The 26,290-nt window shown below is 47.7% G+C and overlaps 1 protein-coding gene across 3 annotated transcripts in view; it reads left to right on the top strand.

Moving 5' to 3' along the window:
* Nucleotides 1-26,290, top strand: part of Ctif (cap binding complex dependent translation initiation factor) — a 240,336-nt gene that overhangs the window by 176,106 nt on the left and 37,940 nt on the right. For all 3 annotated transcript variants that reach the window (XM_013118055.3, XM_013118056.3, XM_005076456.4), the window contains exon 10: nucleotides 22,346-22,501. In XM_013118055.3, the coding sequence (XP_012973509.1) occupies nucleotides 22,346-22,501 (156 nt within the window). The remainder of the gene's footprint in view (nucleotides 1-22,345; nucleotides 22,502-26,290) is intronic.

Raw genomic sequence — 26,290 nt, forward strand, 5'->3', positions numbered from 1 at the left:
CTCGGTTTCCTTGATGATGGGGGGAGAGGTGGTAAGAATTACTCTATGGGGTTGCTTCAGGAATTAAATCATCTAATGCCTGTAAAGGGCCTGGCACAACACTGGTCTCTGTAAGCCCTCCTAATACGAGCAGCGACTCAACTGGAAGGCGGTTGGGACAATTGTAAGAGGAATTTGATTTTGGCTTGTCATCAGTACACAAGTATAAAACAGGCACAAACCATATTCATGGACTGGAGACTCAAGACCTTAGTACTTTTTAGCTGATCTCAGTAAGATACCACAAGGCAGTACTGTTACGATAAAGCTTGAGGGAACTTTGTGGGGGGGACCTTAGTGGATTCCATGGTGGGCGAGGGTGACCAAGGCGAGGGACAAACACGCCAGGTAGACAGGGCTTAAGTGAGAAGTTTTATTAGAAAGGGGAGGGAGGGGGAAGGAAAGAGAAAGGGGGTAAAGAGACACAGAGAGTGGACAGAAGAGAAGAGGGAGACTGAAAAAGTCCTGTCTGCCCCAGGGGAACCGCGGGGAGGAGAGCAGGAAGAGAGAGAAGCGGGCAAAGAGCTGGAAACGAGAGGAGCTGAAAAAGAGCGTAAGTGGGCGGGGTCTTTCTTTTAAAGGGGTCCTTCGCACCTGCGTGCAGATTACGCGATCAGGGAACCTGGGCTGACCAGGGTACTGCCTGAGTGCATTCTGCCAGGTGGCAGGGGCAGGCCCGCATAATGCCTGAGTCCTTACACTAAGGACTAAGCGGGGTAACCTACTGGTGGAGAACACTCTTCCAACAGAGCCCCGAGCCTGGTGGTGTTGCTTGAGTGGACCAGACCTCCTTACCTAGCGGGACGAATGAGGCTTACATAGGTATGATGATATTTGAGACAGGCCACATGACTGGAACACTCGATAATGCTCGAGGGATTCAGAGGCCCGGGAGCTCAGGAATGTGCGCACAAAAAGGGGAACTGGGTACGAAATTTGCACACAAGGACAGCCTTGGCGCTCAAGGCTGGAGAGAGGGAGGATGGGAAAGGAATGAGGACGGAACTCCTGCCCTTGGACCGCTTGTCCCATGGAAAAGGAAATCTTAGAATTGTGAACGCAGGCTGGAAGGCATCCTGAGCCCAACCTCCTTCTCTGAGACCTAGACTTGCCTTCTCAGGGTCACTTGGCCGAAGGTTAAACACTGAGGTAGTCTCCGGCAGACCTGGAGTGAGGAAAGATCTGATAGCGGGGATCTGGAAGGTGCTGCCTGGGACCTAAGGAGACTTGCTGGAAAGACACATTCCAGGGGTCGTTTGTGAGTAGGGGACACCACCAGCATTAGTCACCTAAGGGCAGCCTGCCAAGTCCTACAGGACGCCAAGCAGAACCCTTTGGCTCGGGTCCAGCTCAGCAGTTCCCTCCCTGGACACACGTAGCTCACCAGGCCTGGGGATATTTCCAGAAAGCCTAAGAAAGTCCTGGGACTAGAGAGGCTGTGAGAGCGCCTGCCCAGGGCCGAGGGCCAGGTCCCTCACAGAGAAGCAGACGTGCTGAGCGGAGGGGAGGGGCGGAGGACGTGACCGGCAGCTTTCTTTCTCAGAGGCCAGGGATTTCAGAGGAATGCAGCCAACTCCGCCTCTCAAGTTCCCACTTCAGACCCCGCCCGGCTGGAGCCAAGGGCGCCTGCCGAGGCCACCTTAGAAATCAGAGGGATGTGTCACAGGCACTGTTGTGGAGGGGAACACGTCCTGCCCATAGTCAGCAGATTCACCCCCTGGTTCCTGAATACACCTTCTGGTTCTGCTTCCTTCTCTCGGTCCCCATACCTATCCTCCTTCAGCCATCTCCTGCCGTCTCCACCAGAAACATCTTAGCTCCTAGAAGGGTGCTTCTAGGAATGTCACATCTCTCTATTCAAGGTCGTGAATACACCTGGGGGGAGAAGAGAGTTGCTGCCCCACCACTTCACAATGGCTCAACTCTAGAATGGGTGACACCAGTTGAAAAGGAACAACTGTCCCAGATAACTCCACAGGCCTCCTGCATGGCAGGCTTGTCATGAGAGTCACTTGCTGGACAGTTGAGGAATAAGACTGAAGAGGCAGGAGATCTGCCTAGATGTCCTGCCACAGACATGTTTGTGGGTTTTCTCCTTTCTTCTCTGTCCCCTTCTATAAACGAAAGGCAAGCTCTGGACACACTGGCAGGCTCGGAGGCCGAACCAGAAAGATGAGGAGGGGACTGTCTTCAGGGGTTTGGCTGCCTTCCACCTCTAACCCACCCCCCACCCTGTCCCAGCTAGTTGGATGCTACCCCTCTGCCCACCCAGCCCTGCTCACCTTGGGGTTCCTCCTCTTAGTGACAGCAAATAGTTTGCAGACTCAGGAATGTGCTTGTAGCTTGCCCAGAGAGCCCGAGGCCCAGAGTTTTAATATGCTGTCTCCCCGAGAGCCAGCCCTGCTCAGCCTGCCTGTGCCCCTCCATTCTCTGATTCCTGGGATTCCACGCTCTGTGGCCCCTTCCTGTTCACCCAGGCTGTTAATTTCTGTCTGTGCCCTTGATGGGTACTCAGCTCGACCTGCCTCTGGCCTCCTTTCAAGGATTCATTCCTACCTCCTCGCTAGCTAGCTACATTTCAGGTGACTTTGCTCACTTTGTGAATATTTATGAAGGGCCTACTGTGTGCCACCCCTGGGCTACGGAGGGGGGAGGGAGTTGGTAGTGAGCAGGACATACCAAGCATATCCTCATGGAAGCAGGGGATCAGTAAATAAGCAAATTACTTATTTCTTATTCTACAGTGTGCAGGGAATCTAACTATCTATAACTCAGGGAAACAGTGCAAAAGCCCCGAGGCAGAATATACGTGCCTCGTGAAGCAAGGCCAACAGCTAGAGCTGGGAGGACAGAGGTCATCAGGGTCGGTGCTGGAGGAATGGAATGTGTAGGACTGTGATCAGGGTTGATATGTCCACTAGGGTTGCTGGGTTGAAGTGCTCCGAATGCTGGGGGTACATGGAGGTGGGTGAGGGGGGAGGAACTGGTTTGCAGGGCTGAGGAGAAGTCCAAGGAAAGGATGGTGGGACAGCAGAAGGGACAAGCTGAAGGGTCAGATGCCAGTACAAGACAATCCTGTCATTGAAAGGGGCGCTCTGGTAGGGATAGACCCCAGAAACCATCGGGTGGCATTTAAAGCCAAAAGAATAGCTGTGGTCCCTGAGGGCAATGGCTAGTGAGAAGACCGCTCGGTTTGACACTGAAGCTGTGTTCCTGTCACCTAGAGTTAGGAACAACTGGGTGATGACCGTGCTGCTTGCACCCTGCATAGCAGAAATGGAGGGGCTGCCGCCCCCTCTAGAACCTTCTTCCACACTAGCCCAGCAGAGGGCACATGGGGGCCAGCTCACGACCCTTCTAAACTGAGACTTCTCCAATAGAGAGACAAGCAGGGGCAGGCTATAGTCCCTGTTACCCAAAACCTCTTGGCATTTCATAGGAAATAGTGTCATTTTATCATTCCATTCCTTGGTGAGGCTTAAATTTCAACTTCCAGAAAAATGGCCTAGAGCACAGGCTAGGCGCCTAGGGCTATCTTTGCCCCCTGTGGCTTTAAATAACTCGGGCCTGTCCCCACAGCCATTTACAACCCTGGCTTCTGTCCTGTGGTGCCAATAAGATTAAGTATTTAGCTTCCACTATATTTTCTCCTCTGTATTTCTGACAAAATATTTCCTGCCTCCATGACACTATCTCAGTAAACAGAATGCAGTTGGCCTTCCATATCCTTGAGCCTACCTCCGCAGTTCAACCATCTGCAAGAAGAAAAAAGTTTAAGATTCCAGAATGTTCCAAAACACAAAACTTAAAATTTCCACATACCATACTGTAATAAAGTGATGTGTAGGCATTAGATTTGACATTACAAGTTATATAGAGATGATTTAAAGTTATATAGGAGGACACCATAGTTTAGTCATGAATATGATGTCATTTTACATAAAGGATAGGAGTATTTGAAGGTTTGGGCATCTACAGGAATACTGACTGATGAATGTGCCTGGCTGGGGGATAGCATGCTGGTGGCCATAGACTCCAGTGCACTGTTTAGTAAGTAGCCTGGTTGACATTCCCCTTCATTTACTTTCCCCTGAAAATGGCTTCCAAAACTTCTTTTATGTCACTGCACAAATATAAATGTTGAGAAAAAAAATGGAGCTACTCAAAATGGCCAGAATTCCTATTTTAATTCCATGTGCCCACCATTCCATGTGCTGGGGATTGGAAGAACTTTAGAGAGGTGGATAAAGCGTATGGAAGATGTCTGAAGTATCGTACTGCTCAGCTCAACTTATAGATAGGTCCTGGGAGGATCTCCCAGCCACCCAAGAGCACATAGCCCTGTCAGGGAGAGGTCAAAACTTAAGTAAACTTGAGTTGGGGTCCCTTCTGCACCTGTTACCTTCTCTCCTGCTCTTTGGCAGATGTTATCGCACACGGCTGTCTCTCTGGAAGGGAGCAGAAACCTGGGCTACCTTGCAATCCTTTGGTCCTGATGATCAATGCCTCAAAGGACATCTCCCAGGCCCCAGGGTAGTGTCATAGAACTGTCCTACCTCCTCTATCCCATTCCTGCTCCCGGCTAATCCTTTAGCTGGTTTGTCCCTCCCAGCCCCAGGTAAAAAGCTGAGGCAGAGGTGTTGAGTCACACTGGACAAGGACGGCATGCGTCCAGCACTATCAAGATGGAAGGAAGGACAAGGGCTTCCCAACCAGAGCTAAGGGACACACAACTGAAAAGCTAAGACTCCCTCTGACAAACTGGCTTCCAGTGACCTCCCCAGAGTAGAGGAAGGACTGTGAGGCCAGGAGAAGATGGGTTTGGGACTTTGCCAGGTGGCTCTGGATAAGCATGATGCTGGGCCTTTCTGTAGTCAGCCTCTTGACATGGTGCAAATAGGGACAGTAGGAATGCAGAGGGAAGTGTGGGGATGCTTATCCCAGAATAGCTTTAAAAGTAGGACAGCCTTACAAAGCACCTAAGATGATTGAAAGCAGGTAGGATTGAAGCAGATGCCTTCTGGAGATGCCTGTCAAACCCAACTATGTCAAAACTCTGTAGGTTTTCCTGAATGTTCAGCAGACCTTAGGGCGCAACTGAGGATGTTCCTTCTCTCTGGGTTCCTTGTGTATATTGCATTAGAGTGAGCACCCACCTGACAGAGAGAAGCACTAGACAGATTCACCAGCATCCACAGGAGAGACTGATGGGAGTGGCGGGTGGTGGGTATGTGGATGTGTGGGCAGATGATGCCTGTACACTCCAGACTAGCTGGTTCTAGTCCTGGGTGGGAATTCCTAATAGCATGGAAATCCTAAGTGGTTAGTCTTGCCTTCACTTCCTGTGTAAATAGATGTGATTGTCACTTTAAGAATGAACCATGGTCTGGAAGCAGGTACTGGCCCACTATTTTGGTCCTCATTGGCAAAGTTGGTTTTTCCAGAAGGGACAGACTGTGAAATCATGGCACGGTTCTTAGTGAAAAGCTCACTGAAGCACAGGTGCTTACCCAAGAGTGCACGTGACTGACATTCTCCTCAGGTGTCCAGGCCCCTTTAGAGTCCCTTGCCCAACCTGATTTCTCCAAGGACACAGTTTCCTGGCATCATGATAACTTGTGGGTTTTTTTTTTGTTTTTTGGGGGTTTTTTTGTTTGTTTGTTTTTGTTTTTGTTTTTGTTTTTGTTTTTGTTTTTGTTTTTGAGACATCAGCTACCTCATGAGCTAGCCCAGGTAGGGGGAACCTGTAATTCTAACCAGGACTGTGTTAAAAAAAAATCCTGTGTGAATTCTTCCATGTGATAAAGGTGCCTGGCTAGGAGGAAGTCCCCCTCAGTTGGTGTTGGTTTCTTAAAATGGATTATAAAGAGGTACCTATATGCCCCAGGCTCTGTCCCTAGGGAGCTAATCTAGGAAGTATCCCCAGAATCAGGTTTCTTTCCTTTTGATGATGAGGAATTCCATGTGAGGAGGTATGTCAGACTATTAAGAGAAACCCTATATCTTTGGATAAGAGTTGAATGTTTGTGGAAAATGGGGATTTGCCCCCCCCCAAACATGAGCTGTAGCCTATCTCAGTCTGGGAAAGGCCATCTGATGTCCACAGCCCTGAGCCAGGTACCATTGCACCATGCTGTAAGTAAGCTGAACTGTAGATTGTCAGAGAAGTATCCATGATAGCCTAGTGTCCAAAATGGCAAACATTTCACCATGCTTTTAGATCAGCGAGACTGTGTGGAAGAGGAGGCTGGCCTGGAGCTATTACAGCAGAAAGCTAATCTGAATGACTACAAAGCAGAGGCCACCTGACTATCTGATGGCACTTTGTATCTATGCCCCACACACTCCCACAAGTACACCTCACAGCTACCCGGGCTGTCCCCGGGAGAACTCAGAACCATTGCCTATTTACATGCTCAGTTTATGGGTATGCCTTAGTCCCTCCCGAAATCCATGAGGTTGGTATGAGGGGACTTGGGAGTTAGCACCTTAATCTTACGGAGAAGTGTGGCTGGGGTCCTGCATAGCAGCTGGCATCAGATGTGCCCAGCCTGAGGAAAATGGTTGTGCCCACATCAAAATGCCAAGACATCATTGTTTCCCCAAGGGGAATCAAAAGCCTCCGGATTCTTCCCTTCCAAGCTCACTGCCTGGAGTCCTGCTTCCCTCACAGAAGGACAGGTTTCTGATCCACTGAGGGAGCCATATGGACATGAATCCTGTAGTTTGACTGGTAACTTCATGGAGAAACAGCCCTTCTTCTAATGGTGCAGTGCTGACAGGGGTCCCCAGGTGCTGTGGCATTCCCAGGTGAGAGATGCTCCCAAGAAGGGGACCCACTGACATGTCACCCCAGTGAGGCAAGCTTGCCCTTGTTTACCTGAAGTTGCCCTCTCCCCCTCTAAGATAGGAATTGGACTTTTAGAGTTTCCATGAGAGGTGGAAGGGTACATCTTATAATCAGCTCTGCAGAGGGGGGTTGTCAAGGCCAGGGGACCTACCCAAGCTCACCTAGTGCTCTGTGCCCTGTCCTTGGGTGCTTACTGAGGAAGTTAGCCCTCCGTATTGGGCACTGGTAGCACATGGAAGGAGTAGCCAGACCTCTGCCCACGGTCACAGTGTGCTGTGAGGACCAGCACTTCCTCTGCCTGCAGCAGAGCCAGCATCACCAGGGGCAGGCAGGGCCAGAAGGTGCCAGACACTACCCATCCCTCCAGCTTCCTGTCCCTTTCTTCTGCGGCTCTGTGAGGGAGTAGCAGTTATTTTTATCTGAGGACACTGGTGTGGGAGGCATTTGTCAGCATCATCTGGGAAAGGCAATTGAATTGTCTGTTGTCCAAAGCACCCCCAAATGAGTAGTGCTAAGCATGCTAGGCTGTTCACATTTAAAAATACAGTTGGAGCGATGACAGCTGATGTGTTCACAGTGCTGACATCACAACCTAAACCCAGACTGTTGATTCCGGAGCCCAGGCTTGGGTTTTACTCTCTTAGTTTTGGGTTTAGTCATCCATCAGGGCTTCTGCCTTTCAGTGTCTGTCACCCATGCAAGAGGAAAAATGGTCACAGTCTCTAGATTGAATGCAGGGCAGGTCATCTCCACCCAGTTGCAGGGGCTTGAATCTAACAGCACTGTTTACCAGACATGCCAGTAGATGTTACGTGCAGCCTTCATGCTTCTAAGGACACTTTCAGGGTGTCCCTGTGGCGGACCTTACATTAACTAAAGATCCCTCACTGGTGTGATGCTCAACATTTCTCAAGGACTTCTGAGTCTTACTGTGGCCTCATAGGTGGTGTGCAAGTGTGTATCTTTGGCTGCTTTCTGTTGCTGTAACAAAATGAAACAGACTAATTTATGAAGAAATCTGTTTAGCTTATGATTCTGGAAATCTAAGAGGAGGCAGTGGCACCTACTGAGGGCTTCATGCAACCTTGTTAGATGATGGGAAGACTGAGGGCAAGCGACCTTGTAAGGAAAGTGTCGGGTGGACTCCCTTTAAAGGGAGCCTCTCACAAGCCTAACCGCCCTGTAAGAAAGGCTTTCGTCCCATGATAGCCAACGCTCAAAGGCCCCACTCCCAGCAAAACATTTGATTTGCAACTGAAGTTCAACGTGAGTCTTAGGGGGGACAAGTCATGGTATGATGCAAGGCTGTCTCTAGGCAGTGGTTTTCATCTGGTAGCATTGTGTCCCCAGCAGACACAATGCTAGGGGGGATGAGAATAGAGCTTTGACTGGCATTGCATTTGTAGAGGCCTCCGAGGCACTGGGTAGCTCCCCACAGGAAACCGTGAACCTGGCCGTAAGTGTCAACAAGGCCACTGTGAGGTGAGCCTTATGATCTTGAGGCAGATGGAGCCTCTCACCACGCGTGTGCCCTGACAGGAGGCACCCTGGTTGGACAGGTGGTGAGTGGAGAGAGTAAATGGGGCCAGCAAGCATTGGGTCACATGTCTGTTCACTGTGTCTGCGAAGCTGTGTACCTCACGAATGGCCAAGCCAAACTGGGATTTGGGAACCTGGTAAGCAAGGTGTGATCTCTGGCCATAAAGATGAACACCCAGCTTGGCTGAACTTTTCTCCTGCCCCAATATGATTTGATATCTGTTGTCCCAGTCAGTTGTCTTCACAACAAAGTATGGGTCCAATGAGATAAACACTGTCAGCTCCTTTTTGTGGATAACCAAACTAAGGCCCAGCAAGGGGAATACTTTGCCCAAAGATTACAACGCCCCAAGGTGTTTCCTGGTCCCTTCACTGAAACAGCTCTTAGTGTGGACCATACCCCCTTTCTGATCTGAGCCCCTTCCTTCATTCTTGGGTTTCCATATGGGTACCTCTTCCATCCGTACTGCTACCTGAAGAACCATGGAATAAATTTCCCATCCCAGCAGCCACCTTTTCCTTAAGAAATGTCTGGGCTGGAGAGATGGCTCAGCTGTTAAGAACACTGTCTGCACTTCCAGAGGACTTGTGTTCAATTCCCAGCACCCACATGGCAGCTCACAACTGTCTGTAACTCCAGTTCCAGGGCATCTGGCACCCTCACACAGACATACATGAAGGTAAAACACCAATGCATATAGTAAACAAATCTTCAGTGGCTTGAAGCCAAGCTCAACTAGTTTTTTCCTGCTTTCTCTGATGTGTTACCAAAGCTAAGCAAGAAACCTATCCTATAGTACAGGGGCCAGGAAATTACCTCCCTCTTGTCCAGAAATATTCCCTTCTTGGGACTGCCATCGCCCCAGCAGCCTGCATTCACTCATCCACTTAATGCGACAATGCTTGCTGAGGGTCTGTGTTCTCTATGCATTAGATGAGTGTTAGTGCACACAACAGTCATAAGACTCCCCTGAGCAGCACTCGGGAGGCAGAGGCAGGCGGACCTCTGTGAGTTGGAAACCAGCCTGGTCTACAGAGCGAGTTCCAGAACAGCCTCCAAAGCCACAGAGAAACTCTGTCTCGGAAGAAAAAAAAGACTCCCTTGAGTCTGCAGGAACCATGAAGGAGGCAGCCACTGGGCCCATACAAAAGCACACGTGTGGCTTCATACTGTGCCCTGGGCAGTGCAACAGAGTGGGCAGTAACAGGAGTGAAAGCCCTGCTCGAGAAGATGGAGGCTGTGAGAGGAAAAGAAAGTGGCCAAAGATAACATGGAGCCAGAGGAGGGAGTCCCAGCACCTCAGAATGCATAGCAACAAACCCCCTTCCCCATTATTTCAGTTAGCATATCCATCATCAGAGTTATCGCAAAGGTCCCCACTATACTGACTCTGTTCTGCTAAGATATGTGAGAGGGACAAAGAGGAGAAAGACACCCAAGAGGCTTCAAGTTTAGCCAAGGAGTTAAAGTATGCACACGAAAACTAATGCCAACCCCACCCGTCTCCAGCTGGCTCTGTACCCTGAGCCCCCAGCATCAGCAACCATGTGCCATTCCAGTTCTCTGTAGGCCTAATGTCAGCTCCTGCCATACCTGGCCAAGTGGTTTTCATCCTCCGTGTCTGCCTGTTGCTCTGTTGTGTGACAGGATTTTCCTGGGGAGACACAACACCCACATCTACTTACCCCAGATAGGGCGTCCACAACAGACCAAAGTCCAGATACCACCAAAGTCCAACTTGGTGAATCAACGGGTTTTATTGGGGTTACTTACAGGAGTGTGTGTGAGGGGTCAGTTACAGGAGCAGAAATGACTCAGACAACTGTATCACCAAAGTCCACCCCAGCATGGGTGACAGCTCACAAATCTGGGAACCTGGAACACACTACACAGCCAGCAGGCAGCTCAACGGGTTAGAAAGTGACCTGTCCAGGTGGTTTAACTGGTTTTGGCTTCTTCCAGGCAGTTGGTCTGGTCTCAGAGTCTTCTTCGAAGCTCTGTTCAGTCTCAGAGGGACTCTCAGCTTTTTTTTTTTTCTTACTCTGGTGGGGAAGAGCCTAGTGAACGTAATCTGCTGAGTTTCAGGGATTTCCTGAAGCCCTTTGAGTTGTTAACCTTCCTGTTTAAGGAGCTTCCCTGAAGGATGGAAGGATGGAATGTTTTGATATCTGAGAAAATTGTTACACAATATCCTGTTTTCCACATAAGGCCCAAGACACTAGGTTCAGAGACTCCTGGGAGTCAGGGAGGAGTCTCCTCCAGGCCTGCTTGGCTTTCAAGCTCTAGTATATATTTTGACAGCAGTGGTTTGCATAATTTTTTTCCACCAATAGTATTTATTTTCCAGATCCAGTCTAGGGTGTCTGCTCAGCCCTGTGAAACATATCCTCCGGCCTCTGGGATCCGGGAGTCTGGAAACTGGGAGTTTTAAGTCTACCCACCAGCTACCCTTACACATCATGTGATTCCTAAGGAATCACATGAAAGTCTGTCTGGTTTTCAGGCTAGAACTCATATCTCGTCAAGCTGGCCTGAGTACTCCCTTATGCCCACTCCAACCCTGCCAGACTACACAGAGCAAAACGTTACCAAGTCCAGTTGAGTAGGAACAAACATACACATTGTCTGTAGCAGCAGAAGACACTCAAGTGGAACTAGCACAGACATAATCACCTGTGTCTTTGAAGAATGTGCCGACACACCAGTGGTTTCTGTGCCCCTAGCCTCAACCAACATCCACAGGCGCAAAGCAACACCCCCAGTTCGCAGATGCAAATGCTGGTCCTCCCCAGGCCTGCTAGACTTTGTATCCCTCTTTTTCCTCCTCCCAGCTGTTCCTCTGTGCACCTCACCCATGCCTGTTGCTTAACTGTCTCCCGGGAAACATTCTGGGATGTGGCTTGGTACAAGGATGTGCATACTTCCTTTGGAGCTTCATCAAGGGATAATACTTTGTAACAGTTAGCATGACTTTTGAAGACTTCATTTGTGGTGGAGTTTAATGTCACGACTGGATTTGGACTAAAGACTGAGTCATTCTGGAATCCCCAGTATACGCCAGATCTTTTCATGAGCATTACAAGGGGTTTTCTCAAATTCTATAAATAGTTTAATAACGCCTGTATAATCATCTATTTTTACCACTAGCCTTCTGGACAGTTTCAGCAGTAATTGGGCTGCACCGAAAGGTTTTCTGAAGTCCTTCAGTTCCTAATGGCTCCCAGGGCATGGTCTGTGGCCTAGTGTGGCATCAGATCCCCAGGAAACATCTCTACCCAGGGTTGGAGATCCAGCCCTTGAGTAAAACCTGGTGCAGGCTGAACTCTAAGAGAAAACTCTAGGAAGGCTGAGGGAGTTGAAGAAGCTGAATTCCTAATCAACTCAAAACGTCTCATACAACAAACTGCCCACATTTGGTTTCTCACATTACAAAATATGGATATTGTCACAATTTTGTTTTCAGAGAGGATGCCTATCAGTCTATTTCCTCATTGTCTTTGGATACACGCTTCCGGTCATACAGATGGAAATGCGGAGGCTCACACACCGTTGGCTAGCTTTGTCTTTATTTTACAATTGGCTTGCTCTTCAGACTGACCACACACATACACACACACACACACACACACACACACACACACACACACACACACACCACATACAAACTCTCACCTATTTAGCCTAGGTCTCAATAAACACCTGTCCCTGGGCTGTTGGCCACTCTCCTAGCAAGATGAGAGCCCAAGAGGGAGGAAATTCCAGTAGTAGAGACAGCAACCCAGCCCTTTCTTCAAGGGAACCTGGAAGGGAGACCAGGATAGAGGTAGACTGCCACCACGCTCATGAGAAGGCCTGTTTCAAAGTTTTCCTCAAGGAGTTCAAAGAGCAAGAGTAGAAAGCAGAGCCAGGCTTCCACCCTGCCAGCCTCGGACAGTGGTCAGATGCAGGTAGTTGCTTATCTCCCACCCCTGTGAGATGCCAGGCAGTAGAGCCAGCTAAGCATGGGAAGAGCACCGAAAGAATGCATACAGAGGCGGTGGTGGCGCACGCCTTTAATCAGGAGGCAGAGGCAGACGGTTCTCTGAGTTCGAGGCCAGTCAGGTCTACCAGCCAGGTGTACAGAGCAAGTTCCAGGACAGCCAGGGCAACACAGAGAAACCCTGACCCTCTATGCCCTAGGCTGGCAGCCTGCACATGTCCTCCCTGGAGCCGAGGCAGGTGTCACCTCAGCCGAGCACATCCCCCTGTATTCAGACAGCTCAGCCCCCTCTTCCTGTTCAGCTGAAAAGGAAAACTTCCAGCCCTGCTCAAGGCCACAACCACAGCAGGTGCTGGCTCCCCTTGCCTGAGAGTGAGGCTTCACGCCTGCGTAAGTGTGAGACAGAGTTCCCACTGCATCAGCCCGGCTTCTCCCGCTGTTGCACCCCAGCACCACTCCCCCGCCCTGGCCCTGCTGCCGTCAGCAGGGCCCAGCCTACCTGACCTGATTTCACCAACTGAACTCGAAGCCCAGGACAGTTGGAAATGTCTCCAGAATGATCTAGATTTGTCTGGAAGTGGCTGATGGCAGTTCCCAGTCATGGTGTGTGTGTGTGTGTGTGTGTGTGTGTGTGTGTGTGTGTGTGTGTGTGTGTGTGTGTGTGTGTCCTTGCCCTGGAGGCAAGTGCTGGGGAGAAAATAGTCACAATGGTGGTACCGGAAACCGTCAGTCACAGGGAATGTTTCCAGTCCCTAAAGGAGCATCTGGGCCATGCTGTTGATTAGAATGGATCATCCGTATGTCATTCTCATAATCACACCAGCATGTAGAGGTTTTGATGCGATGTTCAGTAGAGTCTGAGGCATATGTGACAGCTACCTGATGGAGTCTGTGTTTGCCATGGCATTATTGTCTGTCTTTTGTCCAGGAGTCCACAGGCACCCTGTAGACCTACACAAAAAGGCTATATGACTTAGGTCACATTACCTTTTTGTCCCCTGCCCTAAAAGGCTTTATGACCTAGGGCTGACCAATCAATGGCTCCAGATCCACAGTGATTGGTCTGAAGGAGGGCCATGTGACAAGCAGGGCCAGATGCGACCCCACTGAAGGTTGCGGGATTGACTGTTAGGAGAGAAGGGTCTGTCTTCCTTTGGGCTCACATCATTGTAAAAGACAGTAGGAACTGCAGGAGCCACCTCTGCTGTGTCCTCCAGAGGCCCTGTTTATGGTAGAGAGCATGTAGTAGGTATAATGTCAAAGAAGCTAGGTAGAAGCAGGCAGAGAGACAGACAGACCAGTTCTGTCATTGTATCTGTCCCCTGTGATCCCTGTGATTATGTCCTTGGGCCCCTCTCTTGGAAGCCCACTGGAACCCACTGTGCCCAAGCTCATTTGGGAAGGTTTCTGTCATTTGGCAACTGAAATCCCTGAGTGTCTTGGTGAACCAAGCAGAGTGAAGCATTGGAATCATCAGGAGGTGCTGTTGGATAATGGGTGTGGGTCAAGGACAGTGGGGAAAGAACCAGGTGTTAGGGTAAGAAATGATATACCAAAACCCAGCCAGTGGCTGGGGCTAAAAGATATCAGAAACCCAAGGCAAGCAATCAGCCCTTGGCAGAGGCCACAATCCTTTGCTCGCACAGTCGTCTGGGATACCTCCTCCCCCAGACACACTAGAGAACACAGTGGATGACTGCCAGCGTCCGCCATGCATACAGTAATTCCTGGCCAGATGTGGCATCAAGGCTCCCAGCAAGATTAAGCCAGGACTAGCGTCCAGATCCAGGAGGTGGCCACGGTGGTCAGCTAGTTTAGTCCAGCAGTTGCATCCCTTGACTGGAGCCTGCCAGAAGAAAGGAAACATCGAGGTCCAGGGCAGGCTTTGGTGACCAGGATGACTCAGGAGACTACTCCCAGAGGTCCCTGCCACTTATTAAAAACCTACTGTGTGCCAGATACACTGCACATGTGACTCCTTGATACCAAGAAGTCAGGCTGACCAGACTGGCAGTAAGTCCTACTCCATGCTTCCCTGAGTAGGTGTGAGAAAGATCAGAGACCCAAGCTAGGTTCCCCATCCCCCTTCCTCCTCCACTCCTGACACCATACCCTGGGGAAAGCACACAGTTCCATTCCATTCTCTCCTTCAACTCTGCTCATGCGTATGGGCAATAGTTATTCTCACCTGAGGTCAGGAGCCTATTGTGTCAAGGGGGCCTATTGTTACATAGATCAGTTCATTTTTGGCCTGAAGTCACAGGAATCAACTTCAAGTAGCTTAGTATCCCCAAGTCTTTAGGATGCTGAAGTGTTCAAGTCCCAAGAGAAATGAGAAATGGAACAGTTGGGGTCTTCTGAGGCCAGAAATGACCTGATTTGTGATGTGATATACTATCATAAATAGGTTTCAGAGAAACCCGAAACTTGGAGATCCCCTCCTCTCCTTCTGGCATAAGAAACTACTTCCTTGGAGACTCTGAGGAAGAGCCTCCTTTCCCAGACTTCCCCAATGATAGTGACTTGGTTGGACTGCAGCTTTCTGCTGGGTGCAGGAAACAGGCCCTGGGCTGACTGACAGAGCCAGAGGAATGCGGAGACTTCATGGAGTTTGTGTGGGCAAGTGAGAAGCGCAGACTTAACAAGCAGTACCAAAGAAGAAACTCCAGTTGGGAGGAGGTGGTCCACAGGTCACAGAAGGCCCCCACCACACTGTAGCAAAATGCCATGGCCTTATTTGTAGCAACATCAAGAAAGGAGAAAAATCTAAGATTAGGCAAGGGAACAGCAAATGTCAAAAATATGACCCACAAAAGTGAAATGTACTATGAGTTGTCCCTGGTACAAGCTGGCATAGAGATGGCGACAAGAAATGAGAGAAAGGAAATAACAGTCACAAAGAAAAGAAAATGTAATCTGGGCAAATGTCCTACCTTTGTACTCTCAAATCTTGGATGAAAAAGGAGAGAGAGCATCAAGCCGGGAGGTGGTAATGCATGCCCTTAATCCCAGAACTCTGGATGCTGAGGCAGGCTGATCTCTGTGAGTTCAAGGCCAGCCTGGTCTACAGAGTGAGTTCCAGAACAGCCAGAGCTCCACAGAGGAAACCGTGTCTTGAAAGGGGAAAAAAAGAAAAAGAAGAGGGGGGAGGGTGTGTGTGTGTGTAAGAGAGAGAGAGAGAGAGAAGAGCATCAGCCTGGGGGGGGGGTCTCACAAAAGACTTCTGGTCACCTCTCACAGAGCAGTGATCTGTCTGGTCACCACTCAACAACTGAATGCCTCCCATGAATCAGGTACCATCCTAGAGGCATGCATGGATGCCTGCCCTGTGAGGTACTAAGAGGCATCAGATCAGCAGCATGTTTAGGCTCCCATGTCAGATGGCAATGGCCAGGAGGAAGCTGTGGAGGAGCAGGGGGCTGCTGCTTAGGTAGCTAGTCAGAAGAGGCCTCCCTGAGGAGACTTTGGAACGGAACCCTGAAGGAAGAGAAATTTGGAGTCAGGTAAACAAAAAAAAAAGTGAATTTGATTTGAAAATGTCTTTATTCTTTCCAATATTAAAAAAAAATCTGTCAAACAATTCATTTTAGCCTCTACCAATTGTGTGGGTGAATGGCGGAGCTGTTAACGCTGGACAGACTCTAATTGGACCCCCACCCCACCCTGACACACACACTCCCCATTAACTACCTCTCCCACATCCACCCCACTTCACAAGGGAGAAAAAAAAACCTTTCTGCCAGCAGTTACTAAAAGAACACTTTCTCCCCACCCTCCCCAGGTGGGGGGGTGCAGGGATGCTGTTGCAGTACCTCTCTGGACAGAAACATGTCAGCCACCGGGGAAGTCCAGTTTGGATAGGCAGATCTCCCTTGGTCACTTGTTTTTAAAAAATGAGACCAGGATGGTGGTGAGTGTGCAGGGTGCAGGGCTGCCAGTCAACCCCAGGAAGTGCAAAAATACACTGTGGTCCTTGTGCCAGGTCCCTCCCTCTCCCCGCAGCATCTCCCTGCTGTGGCTGGCCTGCCCACAGGGGTCGGGGGTAGGGGAGCTGTGTTTTTCCCCTTCTGCCTGTACACAGCTGTTTTTGGCTTGGCCACAGAAGTCTACCACACCAGAGTTCATGTGGTTATCCAGAGTGGGAAGAATTTCCCAGAATGCCTTGAGAAACCTGAGACACTGAATGGCTTTCAGGGCTTATTGATGTGGCTGGTGCAGGAAATAGCAGTACGTCAATAAATAGTTTTAGGCAGGAAACTGGGCTTAAATGGTAGCCTTAAAGTTTGGGGAAAGACACCAGGGGTTACTGGGAGGGAGCCTGTCCTTCAGATGAGAACCTAGAGCCAAATAGCAGACTTTGAAATAACTGCCCCCCCCCCAGCTGAGGCCCCTTGCTGCTCTTGGATGCAAGAGGCTGAGGTTGGGGGCAGAGTCAAGAACCAAGGACAGGCCAGTTTCTGCTGGCAGAAAGGGGCTCTTTGTGTGGAGGGAAGCTGGCAACCTCTAACACGTGTCAGGAGGAGACACAGGCTGGGCTCCGGCCTCTAGGTGAGGCAAATTCACACCCCATCTGGTGGAAGTCAGCGCCAGCTGCCAATCACCCCAAGACTTCCACTGTCCTACTTTAAAAGAAAAATGCAGGGGGGGGTGACAAGGAAAGGAACCATTACTGTCAGTACCTGTGTTTTCTAGTTATGAAAAGAAATTTAGAACAACCCATAGAATAAAAGAGTAAAGGCCATCCACATTTCCACCTTTGGAAGCAACCATATTAAACATTTTGAACAGTTTTTTTTTTTAAAAACTGTATCCGTGGATGAGATTATATAGCACACTTGAGCACTTGAGTTTTTCTGGTTTCACATAGCATAATTATGTAAACATTTTTTTCATGCTTTTATAAATTTTTCACAAGCAATTATCTGTTTGTTTGTTTGCTTGCTTGTCTTTTCCCTTTTTGAGACAGGTATCTAACCACGGCCATCCTGGAACTTGCTATGCAGACTAGTTTGACCTCAAATTCACAGATATCAGCCTGCCTCTGATTCTAAGTGCTAGGATCAAAGGGGTGCATCTCCAAATCGGGTCACCAAGTCTCAGTGAATAAATGGGTCCCCTCTGACTTAACCATTGCTTTGTTGGATGATTAAACTCTTGAATTTTTATGTATATTAAGCTTGCTTCAAGAGATCATTTACACTTACTCTATTATTTTGTGTGTGTGTGTGTGTGCATGTTCTAGCTTGTATGCGAAGGCCAGAGGTCAGCCTGTAGGAGACAGTGATCTCCCCAGGGATGAAATGCAGACAGACTTGTCGCTGGCCCATTAAGAGTGTTTTTCCTGTTCTCATTATTTCTGTATGTTAGTAACCCAGAGGTGCAATTGCCTGATGACTCTTAAGATTTAATTAAGGTTTCTCAGGAAAAATGTATACAGCCCATGTATAAGAATGTGGTGGTGGCCAAAAAAAAAAAAAAAAAAAAGGCCGGGCGTTGGTGGCGCACGCCTTTAATCCCAGCACTTGGGAGGCAGAGGCAGGCGGATCTCTGTGAGTTCGAGGTCAGCCTGGTCTACAAGAGCTAGTTCCAGGACAGCCTCCAAAGCCACAGAGAAACCCTGTCTCGGAAAAAAAAAAAAAAAAAAAAAAAAAAAAAAAAAGAATGTGGTGGTGGTGCGCACACGCCTTTAATTCCAGTTCTCGGGAAGCAGAGGCAGGCAAATGTCTGAGTTTGAGGCCTGGTCTATAGAGCAAGTTCCAGGACAGCCAGGGTTACACAGAAACCAAAAAACAAACAAATAAAAAAGATGCCTGTCTTTCAAATCCTCACCAACATTGATGACTGCTATTTTAAAATTTTTGTTATTATAGCAGATGGGTGAACATGAATTTTCACTCATTTAACTGTAACTGATAATTAATTTTATGCACTTTGGAGTTTTCTTGAGGCAGGTTTCACTGTGTACCCCAGTCTGATCTAAAACCTGCAGTGAATCCTCTTTGCCTCTGCCTCAGAATTACACAGCCATGCACAGCCATTTCCACATATCTACTGGCAATTTTTGTTTTGACCAGTAACTCACCCCTTAATGTCCTCTGTATTTGTCTATGGTAGGCTTGGTGCTGCTATTACAAATTTGAAGATCACCTACATACATATACATATACATACATACATACATACATACATACATACATATATGTATATATATAAAGTGATTCTCAACCTTCCTAATGCTGTGACCCTTTAATACAGTTTTTCATACCACCAGGTGGTGATGGCGCATGCCTATAATCCCAGCACTCAGGAGGCAGAGGCAGATAGATCTACCTGCCAGCCTGACCTACAGAGTGAGTTCCAGGACAGCCAAGGCTACACAGAGAAACTCTGTCTCGAAAAAACAAATATATCTCCTCATGTTGTGGTGACCCCCCAACCATGAGATTATTTTTTGTTGCTACTTCCAAACTGTAATTTTGCTCCTGTGGTGAATTGTAATGTAAGTATCTGATGTGTAGGATATCTGACATACGTAACCGCTGCTATCTTTTAAAGCAGTTACCCTCTGTCCTATTTCCTGAAGGCCTGTTGCAACCTCTTACATGTTTTGATCCAAACTCTGTTGCTTCATCCTAAAGCCCACCTTTCTCCACCCAAAAGTGTGATTTCACTCCATTTCTCCTTCTTCAAGTTTTTATTTCTCTTAATTGCCTCTTTATTGCACCTGTAGTTCATCTTAGGGTCAGGATGACTTGAGAGTGCAGACTGTTTTTAGACGGCTGTGTCTGCAGCGTTGCTCCAGTGAATGCTGCATCGTCCGCCTCTGATTTGTGGCTCTCGGGGGATCATATGATAAACCCTTGTGGATGCCAAATTTGTTTCTGGGCTATCTGATCTAGCTGTCCATGCTCCATCAATCCCATGGCCTTTTAATTATTAAAGCTTTGGAATAAATTAAAAGTAATACAACCCTTTCCAATTTTATTGTGTCTTGACTAGTGATTTTCCTGATACTCTTTCAAATTACTTTTAGGGTCATTTTTTTTTCAAGTCTCTACATCCAGTGCCCTTGCCACACACACAAAAGTTCATGTTAGGATATAATAAATTAGCTTCTGACCATTAAAACAATCTCACTGGTAAATTGTGTCATGGAAGCAAGCTTTTGACTTTTATATATTAAATTAATATCTAAATACTCATTAATTAGTTACTAAACTCTGATTAATCTTTATTAGAGGGTCCTCTTGGGCTTTTCATACATATAATCTAATAATTTTTTCTCTCCCTTCCACCCATGGGCATTGCTGCTGTTTTTCAATCAGACCCCTTGGTGTAATAGATTGCATTTATAGATTTCTTGATGCCGAATCACTACAGCCTTCCTGGGATGAAAGTCTACTTGGCTATAATGGATCTATTTGTTGGCATTTCATTTAGGGCTTCCCCACTCATTTACATTAGAAAGGTCGGCCAATGTGCTTCTTTCTTTTTAACTTATTGGGAGATTTCAGTTGAGATGATTGGCTGGTCAGCTTGGTTTTTGTTTTGGTTTGGTTTTTTTCGCTGTGTATTGGGTCTGTTTCCAAATGACAACAGTTATCTCAAATTTTTAATAAGTTTGATGGATTTACCTATTAAAGAGTCGTGACTTTAGAGACCTCCCTTTAAAGGTAATTCTTTCGTAACTTCATTTTTGTTCGTGTCTTTCATCATTTCTGGCTTTGATCTTTCTTTTTTAGTAAGGCTTAATGATATTTATGTTTCTGAAACGTTATTCACTTCTTTGTGTTTTTCAACTTAACATAGTCGTAATTTTTGTTATGCCTTACCTCTTCCATATTTCTTTTCATACTGAACTTTTTCTAATTCGTCTTGCTTTTGTATTTCTTATTTTCTGGTTAATTTCCAGTTTTATCTATATTGTGTTCTTTCCTATATTTTTTAGCTGATGATGGTTTTCTGATTTTTTTTTGAGTTGAGATTTTGTATAACACTTTCTGCTAGAAATACAATGCAACCCACTCACATAATTTTGAATGTAATTATATGTTCTACTTAACCTAGTATATTTAAATTTTCAGCATATACTCAACCTATTTTTAAACTTCATGTGCATGTGTATAAGTGTAGGTGTGTACTTGTGGGTGAAGGTGCCCGTGAAGGTGAGTGTTGTATTGGCTGGGTTGGGTGTCAACTTGATGCAAGCTGCAGTCTTCTGAGAGGAAGGAGCCTCAGCTGAGGACTCCATTTAACTATCCTTCAAGGCGTGCTTTTACCTGTATGTCTCTCATAATCAAGCTGAGGATATATTATTATATATTAAATCCTTATGATATAAATTAGGAAGTATTGTTCGCTTTCCAGTCTTCTTTCCCCTTCTCATAGTTGCAACCAGTCTTTGGTAATTTAATTTTGCATTATTAGCTAACTACTACTATAAAATTATCATTTAGGTTGCATTTAAAAATTAGAATTCCGCTGAAATGAATTTTAAAAATAAAAATTAAATATCTTCTCTTCCAAAAATTATTTCTGGCTTTTGATTCATTCTTTAAAAATAACCTTATACTGACTTATTTTGACTTAACTTTGTTAAGTCTTCCTGGTTTCAATTTCAGTCTCCCCTTCCTATTCTTCTATACCCTGATTCCCTCAGAACTGAGGCATATATTTTATTGGCCAAAACATCCACTCAAGAAAGTTTTAATGTCTTACCTTTATAAAATTATGTAAATTTTACCATTTTCACCATCCTAAGTGTGCCACTTGCCATTGTAAAATGTTAAGTACACATTGTTGTACAAGAAATCTCTAAAACTTTTTCATCTTATAAAGCTGAAACTCCCCATTGACTTCCTGTGTCTCCCTCCCCAGAACCTGGCAATTTCATCTCCTTCCCATTCCATCCCATCATCTGACTTGTACGCTTCTCAGAACCCTAGCCTTCATCAAGGCTCTGATTTCCAGTTTCGAATACTCCTATTTCTGAACTCCCAAAAATCACTTTTCCAGGATCTTCTGATGGCAATTAACCTGTCTGTCGTGTGTCAGTAGCTAAGGGTGAATGTGCTTTGCCCTAACCCTTTGTGTACTGCCTGGAACATTGCACAATAATATTTCTAAGAGAAGGATGGATGGGTGGATGGATGGATGGATAGATGGATGGATGGATGGATGGATGGATGGATGGATGGATGGATGGATGGAGACTTTAGATTCTCCTACTGGGTGGGCAAGATGGCTCAACACTTGCCATGAAAACCTGGTGACCTTAGTTTGATCCCCCAAAACCACATACAGGTAAAAGAGAACTGACTCCAGAGTTGTCCTCTGACTTCCACACTGCGGCACATACACCCACACATATATCATGTACGCACACACACACAAAATAATAATAATAATAATGTAACATTTTCCTATTATCTGCCAGGCCAATAATGGGCAGGAATCATTTTTCTGCCTTGAGCCTATCACAGGGGCTAAAATGGGCCTCAGTAGTGCACTGCTGATCTGTGAGGTCAAGCAGTGTTCTCCTAACTCCCTGATAGGAGCATGATTTAAGAGTCAAAGGAAGCCATCTAAACAGATTGAGATAATGAATCTGAGAAAGGTGTGATTCCCTACCCCCTCCCACCATACACACACTTCAACCACCCACCATGTACATTCCCAGTCCATAGTCTTGGGATCTTCCAGGCAAGATTAGGGACATCTGTGAAGAGGAAAGTAACCAAGACGGAGCGACTCTCAGAGGAAGAAAAGCTGTGCCCCAGGGTTAGCGGAAGTGGTGTCTTGGATACAAGGCCGGGTAGTTTCCATCCTCATTTAAACACCGGATCAGCTCTTGGACTGTGGGTGCTGTGGTGCAGCTGAGCTGCCTGGGCCCCTCCCAGCCCCAGGGAGGCTGACATGGTCTCTTGTGCCTCTGCAGAAGGACTTCACTGTGCGTGAGGAGCTGCAGCAACAGGATGTGGAGCGCTGGCTGGGCTTCATCACCTTCCTGTGCGAGGTGTTCGGCACCATGCGGAGCAGCACTGGAGAGCCCTTCCGAGTGCTGGTGTGCCCCATCTACACGTGCCTCAGAGAGGTAAGAGCAGAGGCCTTGGCCTCCTGACGGCCCCGCCCACCTGCAGCTGCTCCTGGAATCTCTGCCCAGTTATAATTGAGAAAAACCCAAGAAAGCAATGAAATGGAATTACATGTAAAAGAACAGATCCTTTGAGAAGGAGAGAGATAATTCCCCCTGCTTCTACTTCATGTGTAAAGAAATAAATTTTAACTGGGACCGGTAATTCCTATTCTAGAATTTAGCACATGTATTTAGGGTGGCAGATCAATGTATCTTTGGATTGATTTGGTTTGCCACTGAGAACTTTTTGGGTTTTGTTGTTGTTGTTGTTTAATTTTTTGCTTCTAAAGTTGGTCTTAGGACTGGAGAGATGGCTCAGAGGTTAAGAGCACTGGCTGCTCTTCCAGAGGTGCTGAGTTCAATTCACAGCAACCACATGGTGGCTCACAACTATCCCTAATGAGATCTGGTGCCCTCTTCTGGCATGCAGGGGTATATGCAGGTAGAACACTGTATACAGTGAAATGGATCAGAGGGTAAAATCACTTACTGCTCGTTTAGAAGATGCAGGTTCAGTTCCAAGCACCACTTGTAACTCTAATTCCAGGGAGTCAGTGCCCTCTTCTGGCCTCTGTGGGCCATTGCCCACATGAGGTACCCATAAACTCATACATACATACATGCATGCATGCATACATACAAAAATAAAACTTTTAAAATAGTAAGAGAAGCCAAGAGACTTTGGAGAAGGAAGTCTGGGGCGGTGCTTGCTCTTCCGGATATAAGACCTCACTTTATCAGGTAACTGTGGCTGTTTGGGGGGATAGGAGTAGAAGACAGAAACGGACAGTGTGGGGCCAGCTGGAAGCTAGGTGGTATGGAAACAACCCACCTCCCACTAGGAGGGAGCAGGCCGAGGATGGGGCTCTGGCATCCTTAAGAGTGGCAGCCATCCAGACTGGCTGATAGAAGCTGGAAGGGAAGAGGGCGGGCTGGAACTCCCATTTACCAGCCCCATGGCCACATTCACTGGGGTATGAGTTTCAGGCAGAGAGCTAGGAAAGTAGGTCTGAGGACATATATTTGGGTCGCTTGTTGAGTCTCCTCAAAGGCTGTGCTGAGGACGGTGGGTGTAAGGATCTAAAGCTCCACAAGAGGTCACATGGAAAACTATTTGTCGGGCACTGATGAGCACGAGGTGCTAGAGGCTGGAGAGGGGTGTTGTCACCCAGGAAGATGGTGCCAACGGGTTGGGGTCACATAGGAGGAGAAAAAAAGAGTGGCTGGGAGGGTGGGAGCAAATTGGGAAGTGATGTTTCCAGAAAGTTCCAGCAGAGTAAACGAAAAACATACCAGCATCCTTCAGCAGGAGCTAGTACCATCCCTGTCCCCTCCCCTCCCTGTCCCCTCCTGCCCTGGCAGCCCTTTGCTGCCATCAGGACACAGGGAAGGGCCTGGGCAGAGAAGTGGTAAGAAGGGGGCTGGGGAGGAGGAACCCTGAGCCTCTGGCAGTGTGGACAAGTTCTTCAGAGAGTCTCCTGGGAAAAGCTACAGAGAAAACGGACAGAAAGGAAAGGGGTAGAGTCAAGAGGCATGCTTGCATTTTTTGAATTGACTGTAATAAGCAAATTGAGCAAAAGGAAGGTGTGCTTGTGTTCGGGGAAGACTCCTTTATAGGACGGTGATGTACCCATTCCAGCCTCAAGCAGAGCACACATCGCCCTTGGGTCACCCTTAAAGCCCATGCATGTTAGCCATCTCTGTTTCTTTAGGAATATGCTGTACTTCAGAGACTCCTCACTCATTCGATTCCTGGGCTCTCCTGACTTGACTTTACTCCTCAGGGCATCGGTCCTATGTGCGGTGCCAAGAGGGCCAGCAGCCTGGCCTTTTGTGTCCTTTGGAGTGTGTGCAAGGCAGCCTTCTCAGAGGAAGGGGGCTGGGCGTGCCCATGCTGTCCACCAGCCCCTATGAACCATCTCAAGATAAGGAGTGGTGCTGTTCTAGGGCAGTGACCTGAATTGCCTGATTCTTTGTGCATGCTCTGGGCCCCTCCCCCTGGGGCTGTTGTCACCTGCTCCCCCAGCAGGAAGCGGGCCTGTAGGGAGTGCTGGCCCTGGCTGCTGGGAGATTTTTCACACCACCTAAGGTAGTGCAAACTTTGTGGTGTGAGATCCGGAAGGTGCCAGGAGGTCTGCACAGACCAGGAGCAGGGAGGCCTTCCTAATGCACACTTGTTTGATGAGTCAAGCTTTGGGGGACATTTTGACAAACACAGAATCACATTGTGCTCACGGTAATCTTGAATGGTAAAACCATCAGCATTTTGTAAAAAAAAAAAAAAAGAAGAAGAAGTTAACCTCCCCCTGCGTGCTCCCCACTCCCCTCCCCCAGTGATCAGGCTACCCGCTGGCCTGACTGGCCTGCATTCACATTCGCCTGGTTTTTGAGCTGTGTGCCCTTCTGGGGGAGAGATAGCCTGCACTGGGCATTCCTCAACTGTAAAAGGACTTTCATCACACTTTCCATTAGTTACTCTTTCATGGCTGTGATAAACAGGATGCCTGACAGAAAATAATTAAGGGAGGAAAGATTTGGTTTTGCTCATGGGTTCAAGGGTCTTGTCGGCGATGATGCAGGCTCACACACCTGAGCAGACTATGATGGTGGCTGGAGCGTGTGGTGGAGAACAGGAAGCAGTGAGACAGACCAGAAGATTTGCACCACCCAAAGACATACTTCCCTATCCCTCAGATTTCCAGGCCTTCCCCCAGAAAGAACTAGCAGTCCATGGCTAAGCTTTCAAACCAGGAGCTTATGGGAAACAGTTCAAATTCAAACCAGAAGGCCCTACTTTTCTAACGAGGGTGAAAGAGAAAGGCACCGCATGCAGAGGGAGCTGAGTGCGGAGGGGAGCTAGGACAGATCATAGATGTGCCTAGAGGACCCCTGGGCACCGGGGCTCTAAGAGAGTTGTGTCCGCCAGGCTTGGGAACTAAGCCTATGCCAGATCTTAAAGGAAATATGAGCAGAGACCCTGCTCAGAGGACACAACCAGTCTGTGCCAAGGGTTGGCCTGGAGATCCTGAACTCTCCATCCAAGATCTTTCCCATAAAGTACCCTCGGGTGCGGCCATAAGAAAAGATGAAGCCTTGAAGATGTGAATTCTGAAGAGTCAGCTGCCACCTACCCTGCTTTGTCACACATTCACATACCCAAGCATGAGCAGCAGCCCTAGAGCAGGTGGAGCCAGATCAAGTAATTGTCCAAAGTCAAATCTGCTGTTGCTACCTACCCCATGCTCGGAAGGTATGGGCTTTCCCTTGGGGCCATGCAGGTGACTGTAGCCCCTGTCCTTCCTATCCAAATGTTTAAGTCTAACTTTTAGTTGCTGAGGTAGATATCTATCTGAGAGAAACCATCTAAAAGGAGGAAAATTTGATTTTGGTCCATGGTTTTAGAAGGTTCAGACCAGGGTCATCCGGATGCATTGTTTAAGACCCATGGTGAGCCAGAAACATCATGGAGGAAGGCCATGGGCAAGGAAAGCTGCTCACCTTGTGGCAGTCATGAAACAGAGAGAGGAAATTATAGGTAGGGGTCAAGAAGCAGGGAGATTCTTGTGTGTGTATTCGTGTCTTCCTGCCTCCTGTCCACACCATGTATTTGCTTACCATACTCTTTTTGACTTATTTTTCTTGGGCTGGGGAGATGGCTCTGTGTAAAGCACTTGTCTGCAAATGTGAGGACTAGGCTGAGATTCAGATTCCTCAAGCCTATTTAAAAGAAGATGTGATACAACCGTA

Source organism: Mesocricetus auratus, unplaced genomic scaffold, assembly GCF_017639785.1.
Source record: "Mesocricetus auratus isolate SY011 unplaced genomic scaffold, BCM_Maur_2.0 Super-Scaffold_6730, whole genome shotgun sequence".
Classification (NCBI taxonomy): Eukaryota; Metazoa; Chordata; class Mammalia; order Rodentia; family Cricetidae; genus Mesocricetus; species Mesocricetus auratus.